This window comes from Cicer arietinum, chromosome 5 (assembly GCF_000331145.2).
Source record: "Cicer arietinum cultivar CDC Frontier isolate Library 1 chromosome 5, Cicar.CDCFrontier_v2.0, whole genome shotgun sequence".
Taxonomy (NCBI): domain Eukaryota; kingdom Viridiplantae; phylum Streptophyta; class Magnoliopsida; order Fabales; family Fabaceae; genus Cicer; species Cicer arietinum.
The window spans coordinates 49082032-49102648 of record NC_021164.2 but is presented as its reverse complement, the minus strand read 5'-3'; the positions used below and the strand labels follow the sequence as shown (position 1 = coordinate 49102648).

The following is a 20617-nucleotide window of genomic DNA, read 5'->3' as shown; positions in this document are numbered from 1 at the left end:
ATTATTTTAAAAGAAGAATAAATTTTTTTTCTTTACTTTAAAACAAATATAGAAAATATAATCCATGAATAAATATTATTATTATTATTATTATTATTATTATTATTATTATTATCATCATTATTACTATTATTACATTTTTTATTTTTTATTTTTTTGATACATATATAAATAAAAATAATAATAAAATCGGTCAACACATCAATATTTTCTACCCAAGAACTACGTGAGTTTTGATTTCCCTATTGCACCTGGGGATACGTAGGAGCAAGGTTTTTCCCTTGTCAAACCAAATTAATAAAACAACTATTTTTTTTCTTTCATTAATGTAAATAATTTAATTTTTTTATTATTCTTTTTGGGGTAAAAATAAATAAATAAATAAATAAATAAATAGTTTGTATATAATTAATTATAGGGTAACCGTTTTAACGGACGTTGTAGGGCGATAATACTTCCCTACTCGTAATCGACTCCCGAATCCAAATTTTTAATTCAAAAATATTATTTTAGGTTTTATCCAATTTTTCCTTTAATAAAAATAAAATTTGTGGCGACTCTTTTTATTTTTTTTTTTGCGGACAAACCGGACGCGACAACATGCATTGTTGATTACTTCTTGGTTGTCGAAGTCTCACTTGTCATTTTTTTATAAAAAAAAAAACACTAAATAAATTTTGTAGTAGCATGTTTGGCTTCTCTTTTTCTTCACTTGTTTTGGCTTATATACAAGTTGTTTACAATTTAGGAGGAACAAACAAATTAGTTACAACTAACTAACTACCCAAAACTAACTCTCACTCTAAAGTTTTCTAATTAAGTACCATATTTAACAAAAAGTGAAAATAAAATAATTTAAATGAGAGTAATTCTTCTTAGTTGTCTATAGCCAAACCCTTAGGGTCCGTTTGACGAACAATACAAGGAGAAAAACCTATCTTACTTCACTCTAATCGTTTATTTGATACATCAAATCTCATACGATACGTTAATCCAATTTTTTAAACGTATATCTTGCTTCAACCTTATTTTCTAATCAGTTAAGAAATATTTTATCATTTTTCCCTTTCCTATTCATGTTTCCATGTTCCTCTCACCCTCCCTCTCCACCGTCTTCTCCTCTCCATCCCCTCTCCAATGTCCCTCCCTCTCCACTGTCGCTCTCGCCTCCCTCTCCACCACCACCATCGTGCTCCTCTCTACTGCTTGTTTTCATATTTGCCCTAATTTCCTTTAATTTTCTTATTGAGACTTTATTGAAAGCTATCAAATTTTAAATATATGAGATATAAATTTATGAAAAAAATAAGCTATAAGCAAAATTTTGAAATTTTATGGGAATTAAAATACATTTAACCTTTTTTATGTGTTGATGAAATAATTTTTTGGTTTCCTCTTATTTTATGTTATTGATATTGAGTTGATTTTATGATTGTTGATGATAGATTGATTTTCTCTTTTCATATCTGCTCTGCTCTGATGTTTTTGGTTTTCTTATTTATTTTATTCTATAACAAGATAAAGTTATGATTGTGTTCATATTGTAAAATTGGAAAAATAAACTTTGATTTAGAGAATTTTCGATTGTTTCTTTGGTTCATATTTACTTTATTTCTATATCATCTTTGATGTTTGAGATTTATGTTACTAATGATAAACTTCGATTGATGTTTCAAAAAACAGTTGATGGAATGTCATCCATGTTTTGTGTTATGATGTATTGATGTTCTATTTTGTGTTGATGATTAATAATAATAATAATAATAATAATAATAATAATAATAATAATAATAATAATAATACTTTTATATATATGTAAATATGAATTCACAAGAGCAAAATGATGTGATGATATATTTAATGTTAGAGCTAATATTTTTAGAGATGATTGAACTTTGTTTAGTGATTTTTATGATAGTGAGTATTCTTCATGTGGTTCTACGAAAAGCGTAGCATTATAAATCAACTAATGGATAGAGAGGGATTAAGGAGGAATTTTTAGAGAGTTTGATCGATCCATGATGTTATGACACTGAATCATTCTTCAATTGTGATGGATAGAGAAATCACAATTTTACAAGTATATAAAATTACTTCATAAAAATTATTTATATTTTTGTATTTATTTATAAAAAATATATGAATTTTATTTTGAAAGAAAAAAAATTAAATAGATTATAAGGACAAATTTGTCATTTTATCAAAATTTAAATCATATCATTTGGTTATCTGATGTGATGATATATTTAATGTGCACATCAAACACATGACATGATAACTTTTTATCCCGTCCATATCATATCTTGTCTCTATCCTGCTCATCATCCTATGATGTCTCCATTCTATAATGTCCATCAAACAGACCCTTATAGACTTAAAGAATGGCAACGGGCTCCCGATTAATTGAAAGAACTAACATTGTCTCCTTTTTTTTTTTTTTTGAGTTCTCATTTGCGTCTTGATTTTGCAATTATTCATATATATAAAATAATAAATTTAAAAGTCATATTTATTATAATTAATATAATAAAAATAATTATTATTATACAATAATAAAAAAATTAATTATTATTAAGACTTAATTGCAGTTTTTGTCCCCTTATTTTAGCTGAATCATGAAAATAGTCCATCTATTTTATTTGTCCCCAATTTTAGTTTCCAAATAGAATATTGGTCCAAAACATGATGGAATGTAATTCTTTTAATGATGTGTCAAAAGAAAAATGTGCAGTCCCGTCACACAAAAGAATTTATCCACTAATTTAAAACATGAACATGAACCTACAAACCTTTTGAGGCAAACTACACCTTGATCCTACAAGTCAAGTCTTCTCTACACAACCTGAGATCCATAAATTGTTAGAGGTAAACTAAATCCACTACTAGGATGGGTTACAAGAGATTGGAACTGATTTGGTTTTGCTTCTCATAAGTAGATTTTATACAATGATTTTTCACACTTACAATGAAGCATTAAGCACTAAATAATATAAAGTTGAACGAGTGCTTTGCTAGAACTTAAAACCTTTAAACCGCGCATACTTAAAAAATTGAGCTCTTGAGGTTTTTCTGAATAACCTTGGTTTTTAGGATTTATGAGTTTGTGTGTTCGTGTTGTACATCTCTTCTTTAGCCTTATTCCACTATTTATAGATAAAATTAGGCTTCATGAATTTATTGCTGAGTTTTGAATCGTATCTTAAATTTACCTTGGTCAATAGAGATTTCTTCCAAATATAATTTTGATTGATACGATCTTGATAATTCGATTGTTAGGCAATTTTTTATTTCCCAATCTGATCTAAGCAATTCTTCTAGAAAGATATTGTGCATATTTTTTCAAATTACATTTGTAAATTGATTCACTTGAGTCTTCATTCATACGCTTGATTGGATTTGGGCGAGAACAAATTTGGGCTTGTTCTTGGACCTTTAGAGATAAGAATATGGCTAAGTCTAATTCAATATGTTTCTCAATCTATCAGAGCCTTTGACCTTCCATCAAATTTATTGACTTTTCTCCATCATTATTATTGACTTGATTGTTGGAGTCATATGTTGTGTTGATTGAATAATCATAGTCTGAGGCAGATGCAAAGTTGCGTGACTTTGAATTAGTGGCATGAGAAACTTCACCTTTGTTGCATTATTAGAGTCAATGCAACTTACAAGTGTGTTTTGTATCATAGACAACATTCTGGAATAGGATGCAATCTTCAGAGTCAGCGGAATATTTGCTTCAGATGCAAACTTGACCAATGGATTCAGATATTTGCTTTAGAAGTATGTTGTAGTTACTATTCATCAGAGCCTACAATTGTTGTTGATCAGAGGCATGCTAAAGTTACTGTTTGTTTGGGGCATGCTAAAGTTACTATTCATCAAAGACATGCTAAAGTTATTATTCATTAGAGACACAAGAACTCCAAAAACACGTTGAATCTTTTGAGAGGCACATAATTCTTCAGAGGCACACAAAATCTTTAGAGGTACACAAAATCTTTAGAGGCACATATTTTGTAACACCCCGTTTTTCAAAGCGAGGGTATATTTTTTTTTTCAAAAGGAATTAAAATAAAATAGAGAATTAAATCAGGAAATGCCTTTGGATAAATAATTGAGTCATTATAATTTACAAGCAGCAGAAAAGTTTCTCCAATTATAAATCCAAAACATTTACACAATAACAAATGGTACATGAAACCCATTCAAGTAAAAAGTCAAACTGACAATATTAGTATAAGTACAGTTTTCCAAACTAAAAATACTCCAATCCAAAAAGAAGGACACCTAGTCCCTATACGTCATCCTAATCTGATCATCCTACCAAAAAGCTATACACCCTGAGTATCTCCATGCGCCCCGTGAGATCCTCCTAACGTAACTGCAGTCACGCGTTCCCATCTCCATTCCCGTCCGTAGGGTACGAACCGGTAGGACCGTCCTGACTCTCATCTGAGGGCAAAGCCCAGATTTCCACAATAATTGTAAAGGGTCACCAACCAAAAAAAATAACAGTTAACACATAGCAATTAAGATTTTAAATGCTCAAAATAACCTTTCAACTAAGCATGCACCTTAAAAGCGATTACCACGGCAATTGGGATCTCGATAACCATCTTACTTACACACAATAATCAACACATAACACTTAGCATTTTCAACGCAATTAACACGATAAATCAAATTCAAATCACTCAATCATAAAACTCAATCAAACACGACTCGTGTGCCAAGCACCCTAATGCAATGCGTATATGCCAAAATGCATGGACTCGGAATTCCAAACCAAAACCCTCCTCGAAGGGCCGTAAATCATAATTGTACCGCCTATCGCAGGCCAAAGTACCAATTACCGAGGTGCCACCTATCACGGGTCAGCACGATTTACTAAAATGCGTAAATCATAAACGTACCACCTATCACGGGTCAGTACAGTTACCATGGTGTCACCTATCACGGGTCAACACGATTTACTAAAAGAAAAAGCGGGAATCGTAAATGTACCACCTATCACGGGTCAGTACAGTTTACCAAGGTGTCACCTATCACGGGTCAACACGATTTACTAAAATGTAAATCGCAAACGTACAACCTATCACGGGTCCGTACAGTTTACCAAGGTGTCACCTATCACGGGTCAACACGATTTACTAAAATGTAAATCGCAAACGTACAACCTATCACGGGTCCGTACAGTTTACCAAGGTGTCACCTATCACGGGTCAACACGATTTACTAAAATGTAAATCGCAAACGTACAACCTATCACGGGTCCGTACAGTTTACCAAGGTGTCACCTATCACGGGTCGACACAATTTACCAAATGAAATGCATGAGCATACACAGACTCCATTCACAACAATCGTTAAGCAAATGCAGATATTAAAAGATTCCCCATTTTTAATACTCATTTAACTTAAACGACTTTCAAACAACATTAAATAAATAAGTCATTAAGAGATTCCCCGTTCTTAATACCGATTTATCTTAATGATTTTCAAAACAAAATGTTAAGCAAACAGACATATTAAGAGATTCCCCATTCTTAATATACTTTTGACTTAAACGATTTTCACACAAAACATTCAGTAAACGAGTCATTAAGAGATTCCCCATTCTTAATACTCATTTACCGGGACGATTTTCAAAAACGATAGTTAAGTAACCGAGACATTAAGAGATTCCCCATTCTCAACGCCCAGTTAACTTAAGCATTTCCCTCAAATACACATTAAGCAAACCGAGGTATTAAAAGATTCCCCATTTTTAATACTCGTTTAACTCTAATGGTTTTCAAATTCCACAGAAACAAATTCAAACATACTTTCACATTCAAACCATAATTCACAACAACCACACCAATTAACCAAATACAACGAACACAAATCAACGCAACATAACACCCAGATACATCAAATTTAATTTAATCATAATCTTACACAATGACTTCAAATTCCTTTATCACGAACCATACATCAACATAAACAAAACCTAACTCTAAGGTTTTACCCATAACACATCAGTTTCGTTTTTCACCAAATCAATACATTAAACCCTAACAAATTCCTTCCTACACAACCACAGATAAGTCCCTAATGCAAACTAGAAGTTTGGAAGGAGCCCTTACCTCAACGTTAGCTTTAACGTGTGTTTCCGGTACCGCGAGTAATTCCGGTAAAATCTCCGCTCGCAACGCCGCTTCCAAATTAGTTCACTAGCACCGTCGTGTGGTGGTGAGCAACTTTCCCTTCTATCTCTTCGAGAAATGAAGCTTGGATCTAGAAGAAATGGAGGGGTTTGTGTTTGGATCTCAAATACCGTTTTTCTTCGTTTTCGAATCAAAGAGGAAGAGTGGAGTTGCGAAAACCTTGATCTAACTCTCACCCAACCTTGGGTTACTAGTTTTGAAGAAAAGAAAGCGACGAAAATGAAAACGGGAGAAGGAGAGAAAAGTGGTTCACGGTGGATCAGAGGAAGAAGATGGAAAATTCCAATTTTCCTTCCTTTCTTTTTCTTTCCTTTGTTTTTCCTTTCTTCCTTTTTCCTTCTTTCCTTTATATACTCTTTTCTTTTCCTTTTCCTTCCTTCTAGTTTTCTTTTCTTTTTCCCTCCAAACAAACATATATAGATAATAAATATAACTTAACAAATATCTCAAAATACCTAGATATTTGTTAAATTACCGTTTCACCCGGAACGCATTCAATTATCCGTAAAGGATTCACCGCAGTTAATTTCAATTTATAAATCGACGAGGAATTTTAATTGGCATCAAAATATCTTTTTGATTATAAAACTCCAAAATATTATTAACTTTGGCTTAAAAGCCTCCGAGCCAAAATCCAAAATACACCAATTATACATAAATGGTACTTTAAAATTATGGGTCTTACATATTTCTTCAGAGGCATGCTGAACCTTTAGAGGCAGACGCAGAAACACGTTGAACTATCAAAAACATGTTGAACTATCAGAAGCACGCTATCAGAGGCAGATGCATGAACTTTTCCATAACGTGCATTTATCCGATTTTGAGGATTTCGTTGATTGATTTGATTTGGTTTCCTCTGACTTCTTTACTTCCTTTGGTGATATCCTCTAGAGACTTCATCTGGTGGTATCATTTGGTCGTATCCTCTGGCGACTTCATGTGGTGGTATCATTTTCGTGTTCTAATTTCTACATATTTCTTGAAATCATTAGTGCAATAAATTGTTCTCACAAAGTACCTTTGTAAACATCAAAACACACAAGGAATTGTTTGATGGATCGACTTGGTTCCAACAACATAGACAAGGGAAAAGAAGTTTGTCCTATAGTTGAAAATAAATAGTTTTCTAATGCACCAAGACAAGTAACTGTTTAAGCTTTCTTAAAGCCATGTGCCAATCAAGAAAAACCAAAGTAGTTAGTAGAGAAACCTGAATCATTATCCAAGGTGGCATTTTGTGAAGCTAATTTAAATGGGTTTGACAAAGGCAACACATCTAAATTGAATGTTTCTTCAAATGCTAAAGTTTATGGGTCTCTTACTATATTTCAAATAGGGATGATTTCTTACATACACAAACAAGTTGTGAAACTAAATCTTTTAGTGTCACTTGAAGATTTGTTGGTCATTTGGAGGATCCTACTTTTCAAGCTGCAGTTGTGAACTCGAAAGCAAATATGAAGCCACATGTAGATATGATTGATAAAAAGAGAGTAAGAAATAACAACATGCATTGAAGATAACATTAACTAGAATATGACCCGCGCATTGCGCGAGTTTAATTTTAAATTGTTTTAATTTATTAATATAAGTGTATTTTTTAAAAAATTAATATGATATTTCATGTCTCAATTGTCAAAGATGAACGTCGTTAATTCAAAAGAATTTTAAGAAATTTTTAATGTTATTAAATTCAATATTATATATTATGAAAAAATGTATACAATTATATAATGTAGGATTAATTTAGAAAATGGTGAGTAGACATTATGAAATAATAAAGTAAATATTAATGAGATTAATTTAGAAAATATTGAGTAGACGTTATAAAATAATATCTAATTAGGAGAAATAGTAAAAGATAGTAGACTGTGTATATAACTTGTGGAAAATAAAAAGTAGGCAAAAAGATTAACAAATCATATCTCCATCCATGACATTTCAACATATGGTGTGGGAGTTAATTTTTTTAATATATTATAATAAATATATAATAGATTGTAGCAATGTCATTTGTAGAATAGAAGTAATGTATTTGATAATTGAAATTGAGTTACAAAAAGTACTACTTTATTGTTGAATTTAAAAATTATTAAAGTGAAATATTTGGAAATACATTCATCAATTTTAATTTTTTCCACTTATTTTGGTTTTTTTTTGTTTGATCAATTTCATTACACTTCCAGATTGTTTTTCTTTTGGTTTCTTCTTTTTTGTTCCCCTTAAGGTATGTAGAAGGATGGGCTCTTCGTCGGATGATGTAATATTCTCGACCATAATCTTATTTTTTTTTGTAACTGTTGTCTTGATTGTATCTTCATCTGAAGATGATATCTGAATATTTTTATTGTTTTGTTCTACCTTGATTTTTCCTTTGGATAACTGGTTGTCATTGTTGTCCTTATCATTATCCTCATCTCTATAGTGCACTTCTTCATGTATTTTACCTTTTTGTTTTATATCCTCTTTGTCATTTGAGTTGGACGTTGACGGTTGCGGTGACTTTGGTTCCTAGTTATTGGAAGAGAATACAATGGTTTATTATTTCATGGTTGACAATAATTATCCATAAAATAAAATGTTTATTGTTTTAAATTATGTAAACGTCATACCTGTTTGATGTGGATACTATTTGTTGGATCGAGGAAAATGTTGGCCGAGACAAAAGTTCTTGAGATCGTATATGTTTGCGATCCTTCTTTCAAGTTCTTATCAGACAACCGTATTTCAAAAATGAGCTTGCGGTTACACAAATTTTGTAGAGTGGATGGCCTTTCTATGTTGTCCAATTTCTCCAAAAGTTGAGTTGCTGTAGTGTTGAGGAGTTTTTGAGCTTCTTTATCATAGTAAATGTTGTTGTTGCTGTTTCATCTGACACTCTCAATTGAATCTTGAACCTATAAAAAATCATGTAATAATTATGATTTAAATAAAATGATTGTAGAGAAAGTAAAATTTTTATGTGATACCTTGGTGCAGGGTACTTTATGTCATGTTACACGAGGGACAATAGTATTGTTGGCCTTGTTGAGTTAATTTTGTGAGACAATTTTCACATCCAATGTAATTCCATCCAAATTTGTAATCAATGTCATTGATAGTTGCACAGATTGTGAATATCCTTTCCTGTATTTTTGAAAAATTATATAAAAATTGTAGATATTATATAAATTATATGAAAATCCAATATAAATGTAAATTTTTATGTAAACTGTTGATATTATATAAATTATATGAAAATCTAATAGAAATATAAATTTTTATGTATATAATCTCTCAATTTGGGCTAAAAAGTTTAATTGATGAAAATAATGTGATTGCATTTATATATGTGGTGTTAAGTAAGTAAGTGCACCTGATGTAAATGGTAGACCTTTGTGAAAGCATATTGAGTTCAGGTATGTCTAGGTTAATATAAACCCTTGTTGTTGAAGTTGAGTTGATTGAGTAGTCATATGTAATTACAATAAAAAAAAGTGAATGTGCACTAACAGTTACAGTATAAAAAATAGAAAATTTATTAGAATGTTGTGTAAAAAATGAAATTAATATTAATGTTGAGACCTCTAAATTTTTTAACCGTGGTTGATGTTATTGCAACAACCTTAGGACCATCATGTAGCTTGTGATGGACAAATAAGAGTTGAAAATCAGCAACTATGTTTCTCCATAAACTGACTTTGATAGTTTCACCCCTAATAATTAAAGCCAAAAATAAATAATATGTTAAATGTTATTTAGCAATGAAATTATAATACTGTTAGTATGTTTTGAATTTAAATTGTTTTGTATTTTATATTAAAAATTATTACCCATGCATTTTGATTTATAGTCTGAGTATTTTTGTAGGCTTGTCAACAACATAAACTTGCTCTTCATGTCCAACATCATGCAGTGAATGATGTCTGCAATAAAAAAAAATCGTTAGTACAAAATAATATATATTTGATATTTTTAAAATTTAAATTTTTATTGAAAGAATTATTACCCGTTAGATTGACTTTATCTCCCAATCTTTGGGGTAGTGATTTGAAGGAAATAAAATCGAAGTAATGTTTTTGAATGGTAAATTGTGGGTCCTGGATTTTATTTACAATAGTTGTGGTAAAAAATCATGCCTTCTTTGTTCCTACGACAGGTCTATAAGAATCATTTGCCGGTGAAAAACCATGCCTTCTTTGTATATATCAGCTTCTTGTATCATGTTTTTGAAAGTCGAGAGAAGTTGTTTTTTGATTGTTGCATGCAAAGGTGTTTTCTGTGAGTTAAAGTAAAATAATGTTAGAAGTGATCATTTAAAAAATTAAATAAAATTTTTTTGAATAGCAAAAAAATGTGAAAAAAATAATGATATATATATATATATATAGACAAATAAAAATGTAAATGTTCAATAATTGTGATTGTATACCTTTTAATCCAACAAAATCATGTCCAAAGATATTGGTTCATTCTCACTTTGTGTAGTGTAGACAGTACACATACGAACAATTCGAACTCTGATACTCCAATTATCGCGTTGATCATTAAAGATGTTCAAGAAGAGTATAGTCCATCTGAAATTGTTTTGCAAAATATGTATTTCAGAGATGTTAGATATTTTGTTTTTGATTTTCTAGTTTGGATATTGATGAATATATATAGTATAAAAATATTTGTATTTGAATTTTGTTCAGTTTTTATTTCTTCTAAAATTTATTAAATTTAATTTGTTGTTTCATTGTGTTAATGACATGAAATTAAAGTTATTCGTTTTGAATTATTTGTATTTGATGTATAAATATAATTATTTGACAATTAATACTTTGTAACAGAATTGTTAAAAATTTTGGATTTCGGTTTTGAAAATATAATTTTCAATTATGAAACTAAAAACTTAAATTTGAAATTTTTTTCTTACAGAAACTGGATTGATTTATTTTGTTAAAAGTGACATAAATTAAATAAATAGTTAAAGAATAATAATTATAAATACTCTATTAATATTAATAATAGTTTTAATTTTAGTTATTTAAAATTTCAATATACCTGTTTTAAAAAAAAATTGAAAATTTATAAAAAAAATTCGACAAACATAAAATGCATCTTATTTAGTTAATTATAAAATGTAAAATATTCAACACGATAAGACAATATAGTTAAATTTTTATTTAATTATTAATAATAATTTTAATTTATTTAGTGTTGATAATATTAATACGATTCAATAACGTTTGTAAAAAATAATTTAATATATAGTTAATAAAGTAAAGAACATAAATAAGAAAACAAAAGACATTTGCAATTAATTGTATTTGATGTATATATATAATTCATTGACAATTAATATTTTGTAACCGAATTGTTATAAATTTAGGATTTCAATTTTGAAACTAAAAATCTAATTTTTCATTTTATTTGTTAACTAATTAAATAGTTAGTTGTTTCATTGTTTTAATGACATGAAATTAAAGTTATTTATTTTGAATTATTTGTATTTGATGTATAAATATAATTGTTTGACAATTAATACTTTGTAACGGAATTGTTATAAAATTTGGATTTCGATTTTGAAAATATAAATTTCAATTTTGAAACTAAAAATTAAAATTTGAAAATATTTTTGTTAAAGAAACTGGAACTCAACAAGTATGGATTGATTGATTTTGTTAAAAGTGACATCAATTAAATAAATAATAAAAAATTAATAATTATAAATACTCTATTAATATTAATAATAATTATAATTTTTGTAAATTAAAATTGCAATATACCTTTTTTTTTTAAATTGAAAATATATTAAAAAAATCGACAAACATAAAATGCATCTTATTTAGTTAATCATAAAATGTAAAATATTAAACACGATAAGACAATATAGTTAAACTTTTATTTAATTATTAATAATAATTTTAATTTATTTAGTGTTGATAATATTAATATGAGTCAATAATGTTTGTAAAAAATAATTTAATATATAGTTAATCAAGTAAAGAACATAAATAAGAAAACAAAAGACATTTGCAATTAATTGTATATGATGTATATTTATAATTGGTTGACAATTAATATTTTGTAACCAAATTGTTATAAATTTAGGATTTCAATTTTGAAACTAAAAATCTAAATTTTTATTTTATTTGTTAAATAATTAAATAGTTAGTTGTTTCATTGTGTTAATGGCATGAAATTAAAGTTATTCATTATGAATTATTTGTATTTGATGTATAAATATAATTGTTTGACAATTAATACTTTGTAACCGAATTGTTATAAATTTTGAATTTCGATTTTGATAATATAAATTTCAATTTTGAAACTAAAAATTTAAATTTGAATTTTTTTTTGTTAAAGAAACTAGAACTGAACAGATATGGATTGATTTATTTTTTTTTTAAAGTGACATCAATTAAATAAATTGTTAAAGATTAATAATTTTAAATACTCTATTAATATTAATAATAGTTATAATTTTTGTAAATTAAAATTGCAATATACGTTATTTTTTTTAAATTGAAAATTTATTGAAAAAATCGACAAACATAAAATGCATCTTATTTAGTTAATTATAAAATGTAAAATATTAAACACGATAAGACACTATAGTTAAATTTTTATTTAATTATTAATAATAATTTTAATTTATTTAGTGTTGATAATATTAATCTGAGTCAATAATGTTTGTAAAAAATAATTTAATATATAGTTAATCAATTAAACAACATAAATAAGAAAACAAAAGACATTTGCAATTAATTGTATTTGATGTATATTTATAATTGATTGACAATTAATATTTTGTAACTGAATTGTTATAAATTTAGGATTTCAATTTTGAAACTAAAAATATAAATATTGTTTTTATTTGTTAAATAATGAAATAGTTAAAAATTAATGATTATGATTACTCTATTAATAATAATAATAATAATAATAATAATAATGATAATAATAAGAATAATAATAATAATAATAATAATAATGATAATAATAGTTTGAATGTTTATAAATAAAAATTGTAATATATCAGAATTTATTTTGTTAAAAGTGACACCAATTAAATAAACAGTTAAAAATTAATAATTATAATTAGTCTATTAATATTAATAATAGTTTAAATATTTGTAAATTAAAATTTCATATAACTGATTTTAAAAAAATTAATCATTAAAAAAAATTCCACGATACATACATATATCTTATTTATCTAATTATAAAATGTAAAATATTAAACACGATAAGGCAATCTAGTTAAATTTTTATTTAATTATTAATATTAATTTTAATTTATTTAGGCTTGACAATATTTATATGAGTTAATAATGTTGCTAAAAAATATTTTAATCTATAGTTAATCAAGTAAATAACATAAATAAGAAAACAAAAGGCATTTGTAATTAATTGTATTTGATGTATAGTTATAATTGATTGACAATTAATATTTTGTAACCGAATTGTTATAAATTTTTTATTTCAGTATTTAAATTAAACATTAAAATTTCAACTTTTTTTATTAAATAATTAAATAGTTAAAGATTAATTATTATGATTATTCTATTAATAATAATAATAATAATAATAGTTTTAATGTTTGTAAATTAAAATTATAATATATCCGATATTATTTTGTTAAAAGTGACAACAATTAAATAAATAGTTAAATATTAATAATTATCATTTATCTATTAATATTAATAATTGTTTAAATATTTGTAAATTAAAATTGTAATATCTAATTTAAAAAAAAATGAATTACCAAAAAAATTCCACGATACATAAAATGCATCTTATTTAGTTACTTATAAAATGTACTTGATATATAGTTAAAGATATTAATTGAATTTGATATATAGTTATAATTGGCTTACAATTAATATTTTATAACTGGCTTGTTATAAATTTTGGATTTCGTTTTTGAAATAAATATTTCAAATATCGAATTTTTTATTAAATAATTAAATAGTTAAAGATTAATGATTACAATTACTGTAATAATAATAATAATAATAATAATAATAATAACAATAATAATAATAATAATAATAATAATAATAATAATAATAATAATAATAATAATAATAACAATAACAATAACAATAATAATAATAATAATAATAATAATAATAATAATAATAATAATAATAATAATAATAATAATAATAATAATAATAATAGTTTGAATGTTTATAAATCATAAACCCTAAACCCTAAAAAAATCACAATTTCTAGAAAGATTAATGATTAAAATGATCGAAGTCATTAATTTTAAAATTTAAAATTTGAAAAATTTCCATGATACTCGTAGTTTATAAAAACAATTGACAAAATAATATGCATCTTATTTACTTAATTATAAAATGTAAAATATTACTTAGTCTTAAAGTTATAATTTTAATTACTTATTAATAATAATTTTATATTATTTTGGGGTTGATAATATTAATATGAATCAATAATTATGCTATTAATTAATTTAATATATAGTTAATAAAGTAAAGAAGATAAATAAGAAAACAATTAAATGGTAAGAAGAAGTTGTTACTTTGTGAGTAACTACGGAGGCCATTAATAAATATGTAGTAGTGAGTCTCAACTGATGACAAAAGTGATGAGATGAATAAGTTCGATTGTAAGTTATAGGCGGAAATGTGAATTGTTGTAAATTTATTTATAAAAAATTAATAAAAAAAATATAAAAAAAGAAAGTGATACAAAAATTTATTGGTGGAAAGAAAGAATGTATTACTAATAGACTATATTTGTTAAACATGTATACAAAGCTATATTTGTAATTTGCTCTACTCCTATCTTTTTACAAATTTTCATTTAAGGGTGCATAGTTACAGGATACTGTGGCAAAGTTGACACTGGTTCGTGAGAAAACATCAAAATCATCTGATTGCAAGGCATCGGCTAAACAATTAGATCCTAGTATTTAGTTTGAACTGAGAATAATAGTTTTTTGTGAAGCTGTGTGCTATAAGGATTTTATCAAATAACTTTGTTATGGCAATGAGATTCAAATTTCCAGACCGGCAAAATACCCAAAATAATATCTCCACCAGAGTTATCAACAAATATGATAACCTGCAATGATAAAGAAAACTGATTATCAAACTGCCCTTGGACAAAATATTTCGGAATTATAAATTGAATTAAAAGAATTGTATATTTCTTCCACCATATGAGACTTACCTTCTTCTAGGAGTTGTTACTCCATTTTAATTTTAAAGTATGAAGGTCATCAATTATCCAAGGTCCAGGGAGAAGATTTTCACAAGTAGTCGAAAACGACACCCCATCCCTAGCGAAAACCTCTGCAAGCTTGAAGAAATTGAGGGAAAAAAAAAGACATAAACTATAGCTACTTGGAAATAATCCTCCAACCTTTAGCATATGATTGTAATAAACATGTGTCTTCTAGTATGCAAATAAATTCATTTTCCAATAAGATTCCCAAATAATATGTCAGCTATGGTTGAATACTTGGATGATAGATCACAACAGGGAAAAATAAGACTGACAATTGACAAACAACTATCCAGGAGTTTATATGGAAGTAAACGACCACTCATATCACCCTCTATATGTTCGCTAATAGGCATAAGGTGTGTGTTGAGAATTTGTATACAAATAACTTTAGTTTTAACTAACCCGATGAAAAACATCAGTGAAACTAACCAAGAATCAAGTAGGCTGCAAGCATTCCACCATGTTGACGTCTAAGGGCAGTCTTGTTTCTGCAGTGTACATTAACATTCCCATTTTGTCATAGAATTCTGATAAATTAAAGAAAGAAAATTATCAGTTTGTAAAATGAAAATTGAAGGATATATAGACAAAGAGTTGAGTATAATTGAAATCCAACTGTAGTTGCCAACAACCAAATGACATGTAAAGACCAAAATAACTATAATAAAAAAAATGATTGGTTTTTAAAATATTTGTAAAATATATAATTTTTCAGTAAGCATTCAGTAACAGATTGTATACAAATGCTGTTGTGTTACCTGCACAATCATGTAAACAAACAACTAAAGAATCTCTTTGTACACAATATTTAAGACCTTGTTTTCATTGGGCTTCTCATCGTCGTTACTAAGAATATGTAATCCATTTCGATTGGTTACTCTCGAGATGGCGACATACAATTGTCCATGAGTAAATACTTGTTTAGGCAAATATAATCCAACGTGCTGCAACGATTGTCCTTGACTTTTATTTATTGTCATGGCAAAACATAATGATATAGGATACTGTCTTCGATTAAGAATAAAAGGCCAATTGGATTCTGAAGGCGACAAAGATATTCTTGGAATGAGAACTTTATCTCCAATGATAGATCCACTCAACACCTCTCCTTCCACAAACCATTTTCCAAGTTGTGTAATTTTCATTCTTGTACCATTACATAGCCCAACTCCTTGATTCAAATTTCTCATTAACATAACTACTTCTCCATTTTTAAGCCTTAAAATATGTGATGGCAAACCCGAAAATTTGAGTGCATTCAAAAACTCAGTAGGGTAAAGAAGATCTTGATCTTGAATATTGAAATCTGCCTTACAAATTGAGTCTGATGATAAATATATCATTTCTTCGCCTGTGAAATTATTCAAAATGCGTTGATTTATATCATCAACTATTTCATTTGTAGGTGTCAAGATAGCCCGCGACACAAGGTAATATGTGTCCCTAATGTGGCTATTTCAATTTGGATAAATAGCGTCAACTATAGATTGAAAATCATCATGTGATTTTGGGAGCATCAAGTTTTGTTCTATTGATATCCATGATTCTCCGATATTCGAGCATTGTTTTCCATCACCTACATCAAGTATCCAATCTGCGAAGTTTTGCATTGCATCTTTTGAGATTGAGTCCAACTCATTTGATTGTAGACGCATATTTTGACGTATCAAATGAACCTCACATGAATTCCAAAGATATGGATTTTTTATGCAAGCTTGGATCATATCATGCCTATCACCTTTTCGAACTACAGGTAAAATCTGACGAAAGTTACCACCTAATACAATAGTTATTCCACCAAATGGTTTCAAACCGTAGTCTTCTTTGATTCCTTTCATAATATCACGAAGTGATCGATCTACTGCCTCAAAGCAATATTTGTTGGCCATGGGTGCCTCATCCCAAATAATTAAAGATGTTTGCATAATTAATTCAGCAATGTCAGAAGTTGCAATAGCTAGAGCAATCTTACCTTCTGATCTTAATTTTGCAAGTAGTGTTCGCCAAAGGTAAGTTTTTCCCGTTCCACCAGAACCATACACAAAGAATAACTTTCCAAAGTTCAAGGTAATTGATTGAAGCACAAAATCATGAATTGCCTTTTGATCTGAATTAAGACCGTGTAGCAACTAAGAGTATTCTTCATGCATTTTTGACATATCATAATTTAGCTCATCCGTAATAAGACGGTTGTTCACTTCCTTAATTACATTGCTATTGGGAATGGCAATTCCTTTGTAATCTTCCAAATGGAGGTCGAGAAAGTTTAGTAGTCGGCGTTTCCTGTATAAAATATCTTCAGAAAGTAACTTCGAATTAGATTCCCAAAGCAAACCTAGATTAATAACAATACAATTCAGTAAAATTGTTGAGAAGAGCTGGCATAGTTGAATTCCAGTACCCTATGTCGCTGCATCTTTAATACAATCATCAAATTCTTTATCATCCTCTAGTAAACCAAGTGCATAACATGCATCCTTATAAGTTAGATGTACAAACCCATTAAAAGTTTTAATATCTTCGAATGATCGACTGCCTCGTACTTTGTTTAAGAGCATTCGTAAATAAAATTTTTCTCCACTTGTGGGAGGAAGATAATATATTCTTCCAACACACCTTCCATTTTTCCGTCTGGTCCACTTTTTGCTAGTCTTGTTCCAAACATATTTAGTAGGAAATTCTGCATATGTTAGTTTTCGAGCTTCCATGTCTACAGAGTTCATTTTCATCCACTCTGTGAACATCGTGGTTTCAATTCCTTCTCTATTTAAAATGGTAGAAATACACATAGATTCTGGAAAAAATATTGTTTGTTGCCCATGGAGGTGAAAGGAAAGGCGTTCGACAGCTGGTTCTCAAAAAAACATATTAAACTTGAAAATTCTCCACGAAGCCTCTGATGGAGAAATATATCTACAATCAAGATACTCTTTAATTTCATCACAAAAGTGCATTGAACTTGTTGAACTGTTATCAAAGTTTTCTACATTAGAGATGACTACTCTAACTCGATCAGGACCTTTGTTGATATATTTGAAAAGATATTTAATTGCTCTAGAACGATTGCAAAGCTCAACATTAACATGGGCATCATCTTTTATCAAAAGATGTCTATTGTATGGGACCACATACCGACTATCAAGTTGGCTACCATTCTTCAAGATATATCGACCACCATTTTGTCGCATATATATAGGGAACCCATCTTCATCTATTGATGTTTTATCATGAAATCTCTTTGGATAGTGCTTCCCACATTTTCCATTAACCATACATGGAGATTTTTTATTTAAAATACCACATGGTCCATGTATCATAAATCGTTCAACTACACTAAAAGTAATAGGGTCAATATCTTTATCCGGAATTTCTGCGGATATGGTATTATCAATCTTAGATGGTGTTTGTATTTTATCTTCGGAATGTAAGAACACTAATATGTGTGCATGGGGTAAACCTCTTTTTTGAAATTCAATAGTGTACACAACTGTTAAAAAAAAAAGAAACACATAATTAAAAAGAATGAAATAAATAAAACTATTATGGGATATTTATATTTTAATATTCATAGCTTTTGAGCAAAAATATTAAATCAATTGACTAAACTATTGGACTATCCTTCGGAGATTTGTTACCAACAACTTTAAAACTTCAAATTACATGTACTTATACTGAAACTTATGCAGATTGTGTGTAAAATTGATTCAACTCATTTTTATACTTATATTTATATTTATGTGACACAGATTCAACGAAAGGAATTAGAAAAAGCATACTTAATTTCTAATTTGTGCTTTCATTTTCTGTATCATTTTTGACCAGTTTCATTATTATAGAAAAATCTCTTATTTTGTCTTGCATTTGTAATTGTTGCATGTATATCTCAACTTGTGTCCTCGTCTATATGGGCTTATCTCTATTTATGCAAAATCATTTTTCCAATTGAGCCACAATATAGTTAAGAGAAAAGAAAAAAGTAATCAAAGACTAAAATGAATTAAAATTGAGACAAAATATATTACCTGCTGTGACTTTACCAAATATTTGTTGACGTTTAATATCATTGATTAGCTCCCATAACTTAATAGAGAAAACACGGCTAATGATGTCGGGTCTGTCGTCACTTTTTTGTCCTTCAACAATTTCAAGGAAAAATTGTATTTCTGGCCATTTTGGGTTGCATGTGAATGTTAAAAATAGGTTGGGATATCCAGCATATCGACATATAGCCATTGCATCCTGAGTATGATTTCAATTGTTAGTTTAGAGAGACGTTTAACAAATTCAGATATATGCATCGTAAGTATAGTCGAAGAATAGCATGAAAGGGGATTTATTTGAAAGAAAAATATATTGGAAGTCACAAAGATTTGTTGGGTATGTATATAATGCATGAATAAATATAGATCCTGAAATAATTATCTACCTGGTAATTTTGAACACGATATCGTGGTCCACCAGTATAAGACAATGGAAGAATTGTCATTCTACCAACTGAATTTGTCATGACATTTCCTTGATTAATAGCATCTCTCAATCCATTATATAGTTCTGCATGCAATTGCTTTTGATTCTTTCTAATCCAATTGATTCTAACTTCTTCGATCGAAGCATAAGTATCCACCATGTACTGTTGGAACAAACGCCCACTCCGTAACAATGTTTGTGCCTCTCCAGCTCGTTGTTGCAAGCGAAAAGAATAATATTGTCTCATAGTAACTGTTTTTCGCTTGTAACAAATCCCTGTTTCTGGATTTCGATGACTTATACCAATCCTATAACCATCTTCTCCATATGGAAATAATAATGGGTATTGTAGTGCCATGAAACTTGGGTGCAATTTTGTATTTCTCTGAAGACCAATTGTTTTGTGTTCAACAATTATATCCCGATGACTTTCTTCATTTGAGCTTTCATCAACTAAAAGCGCAACAACTTCTGAGCAAGAGGGCAGGTTATTTTGTCTCCCATTAGTTAACCTTGTTAGACATAAGTCCTCTTGATCATGATTTTGACATAATTAACAAACATACAATATACATGTATCATTTGATAAATCTAATAGGTTGAACTGAGTAACATTTCAGGAACAAACAAGCAAACACTATACACTTGGAACAAAAGCTTGGAACTCAAGGAATCAACCAAAATTGGAGGATGTGCTTGAGAAA

At 28.2% G+C, this 20617-nt stretch overlaps 2 protein-coding genes across 2 annotated transcripts; both read right to left on the bottom strand.

The window, feature by feature from the left end:
• Positions 1–16228: 16228 nt before the first annotated feature.
• LOC105852115 (uncharacterized) lies at positions 16229–16789 on the bottom strand. The gene has a single exon (XM_012715728.1). The coding sequence runs from the start codon at positions 16787–16789 to the stop codon at positions 16229–16231; it is 561 nt and encodes a 186-aa protein (XP_012571182.1).
• Positions 16790–16903: 114 nt separating this feature from the next.
• LOC140920486 (uncharacterized) lies at positions 16904–20271 on the bottom strand. The gene is made up of 5 exons (XM_073368767.1): positions 19873–20271; positions 19469–19685; positions 18364–18933; positions 17657–17781; positions 16904–17575 (listed from the first exon to the last, which is right to left on the bottom strand). The coding sequence occupies exons 1-5, from the start codon at positions 20269–20271 to the stop codon at positions 16904–16906; spliced, it is 1983 nt and encodes a 660-aa protein (XP_073224868.1).
• Between the last annotated feature and the right edge of the window lie 346 nt (positions 20272–20617).

What these genes read in the sequence shown, in the direction of transcription:
- LOC105852115 (XM_012715728.1), bottom strand. Translation starts at nt 16,789, where the DNA reads ATGATATATTTATCATCAGACTCAATTTGTAAGGCAGATTTCAATATT.
- LOC140920486 (XM_073368767.1), bottom strand. Translation starts at nt 20,271, where the DNA reads ATGGCACTACAATACCCATTATTATTTCCATATGGAGAAGATGGTTAT. An exon ending in ATTTGGTAAAGTCACAGCAG is followed by an intron (nt 18,934 to 19,468) that starts GTAATATATTTT and finishes TTTTTTTAACAG; the next exon opens with TTGTGTACACTATTGAATTT. An exon ending in TTGCCATTCCCAATAGCAAT is followed by an intron (nt 17,576 to 17,656) that starts GTAATTAAGGAA and finishes GAATACTCTTAG; the next exon opens with TTGCTACACGGTCTTAATTC.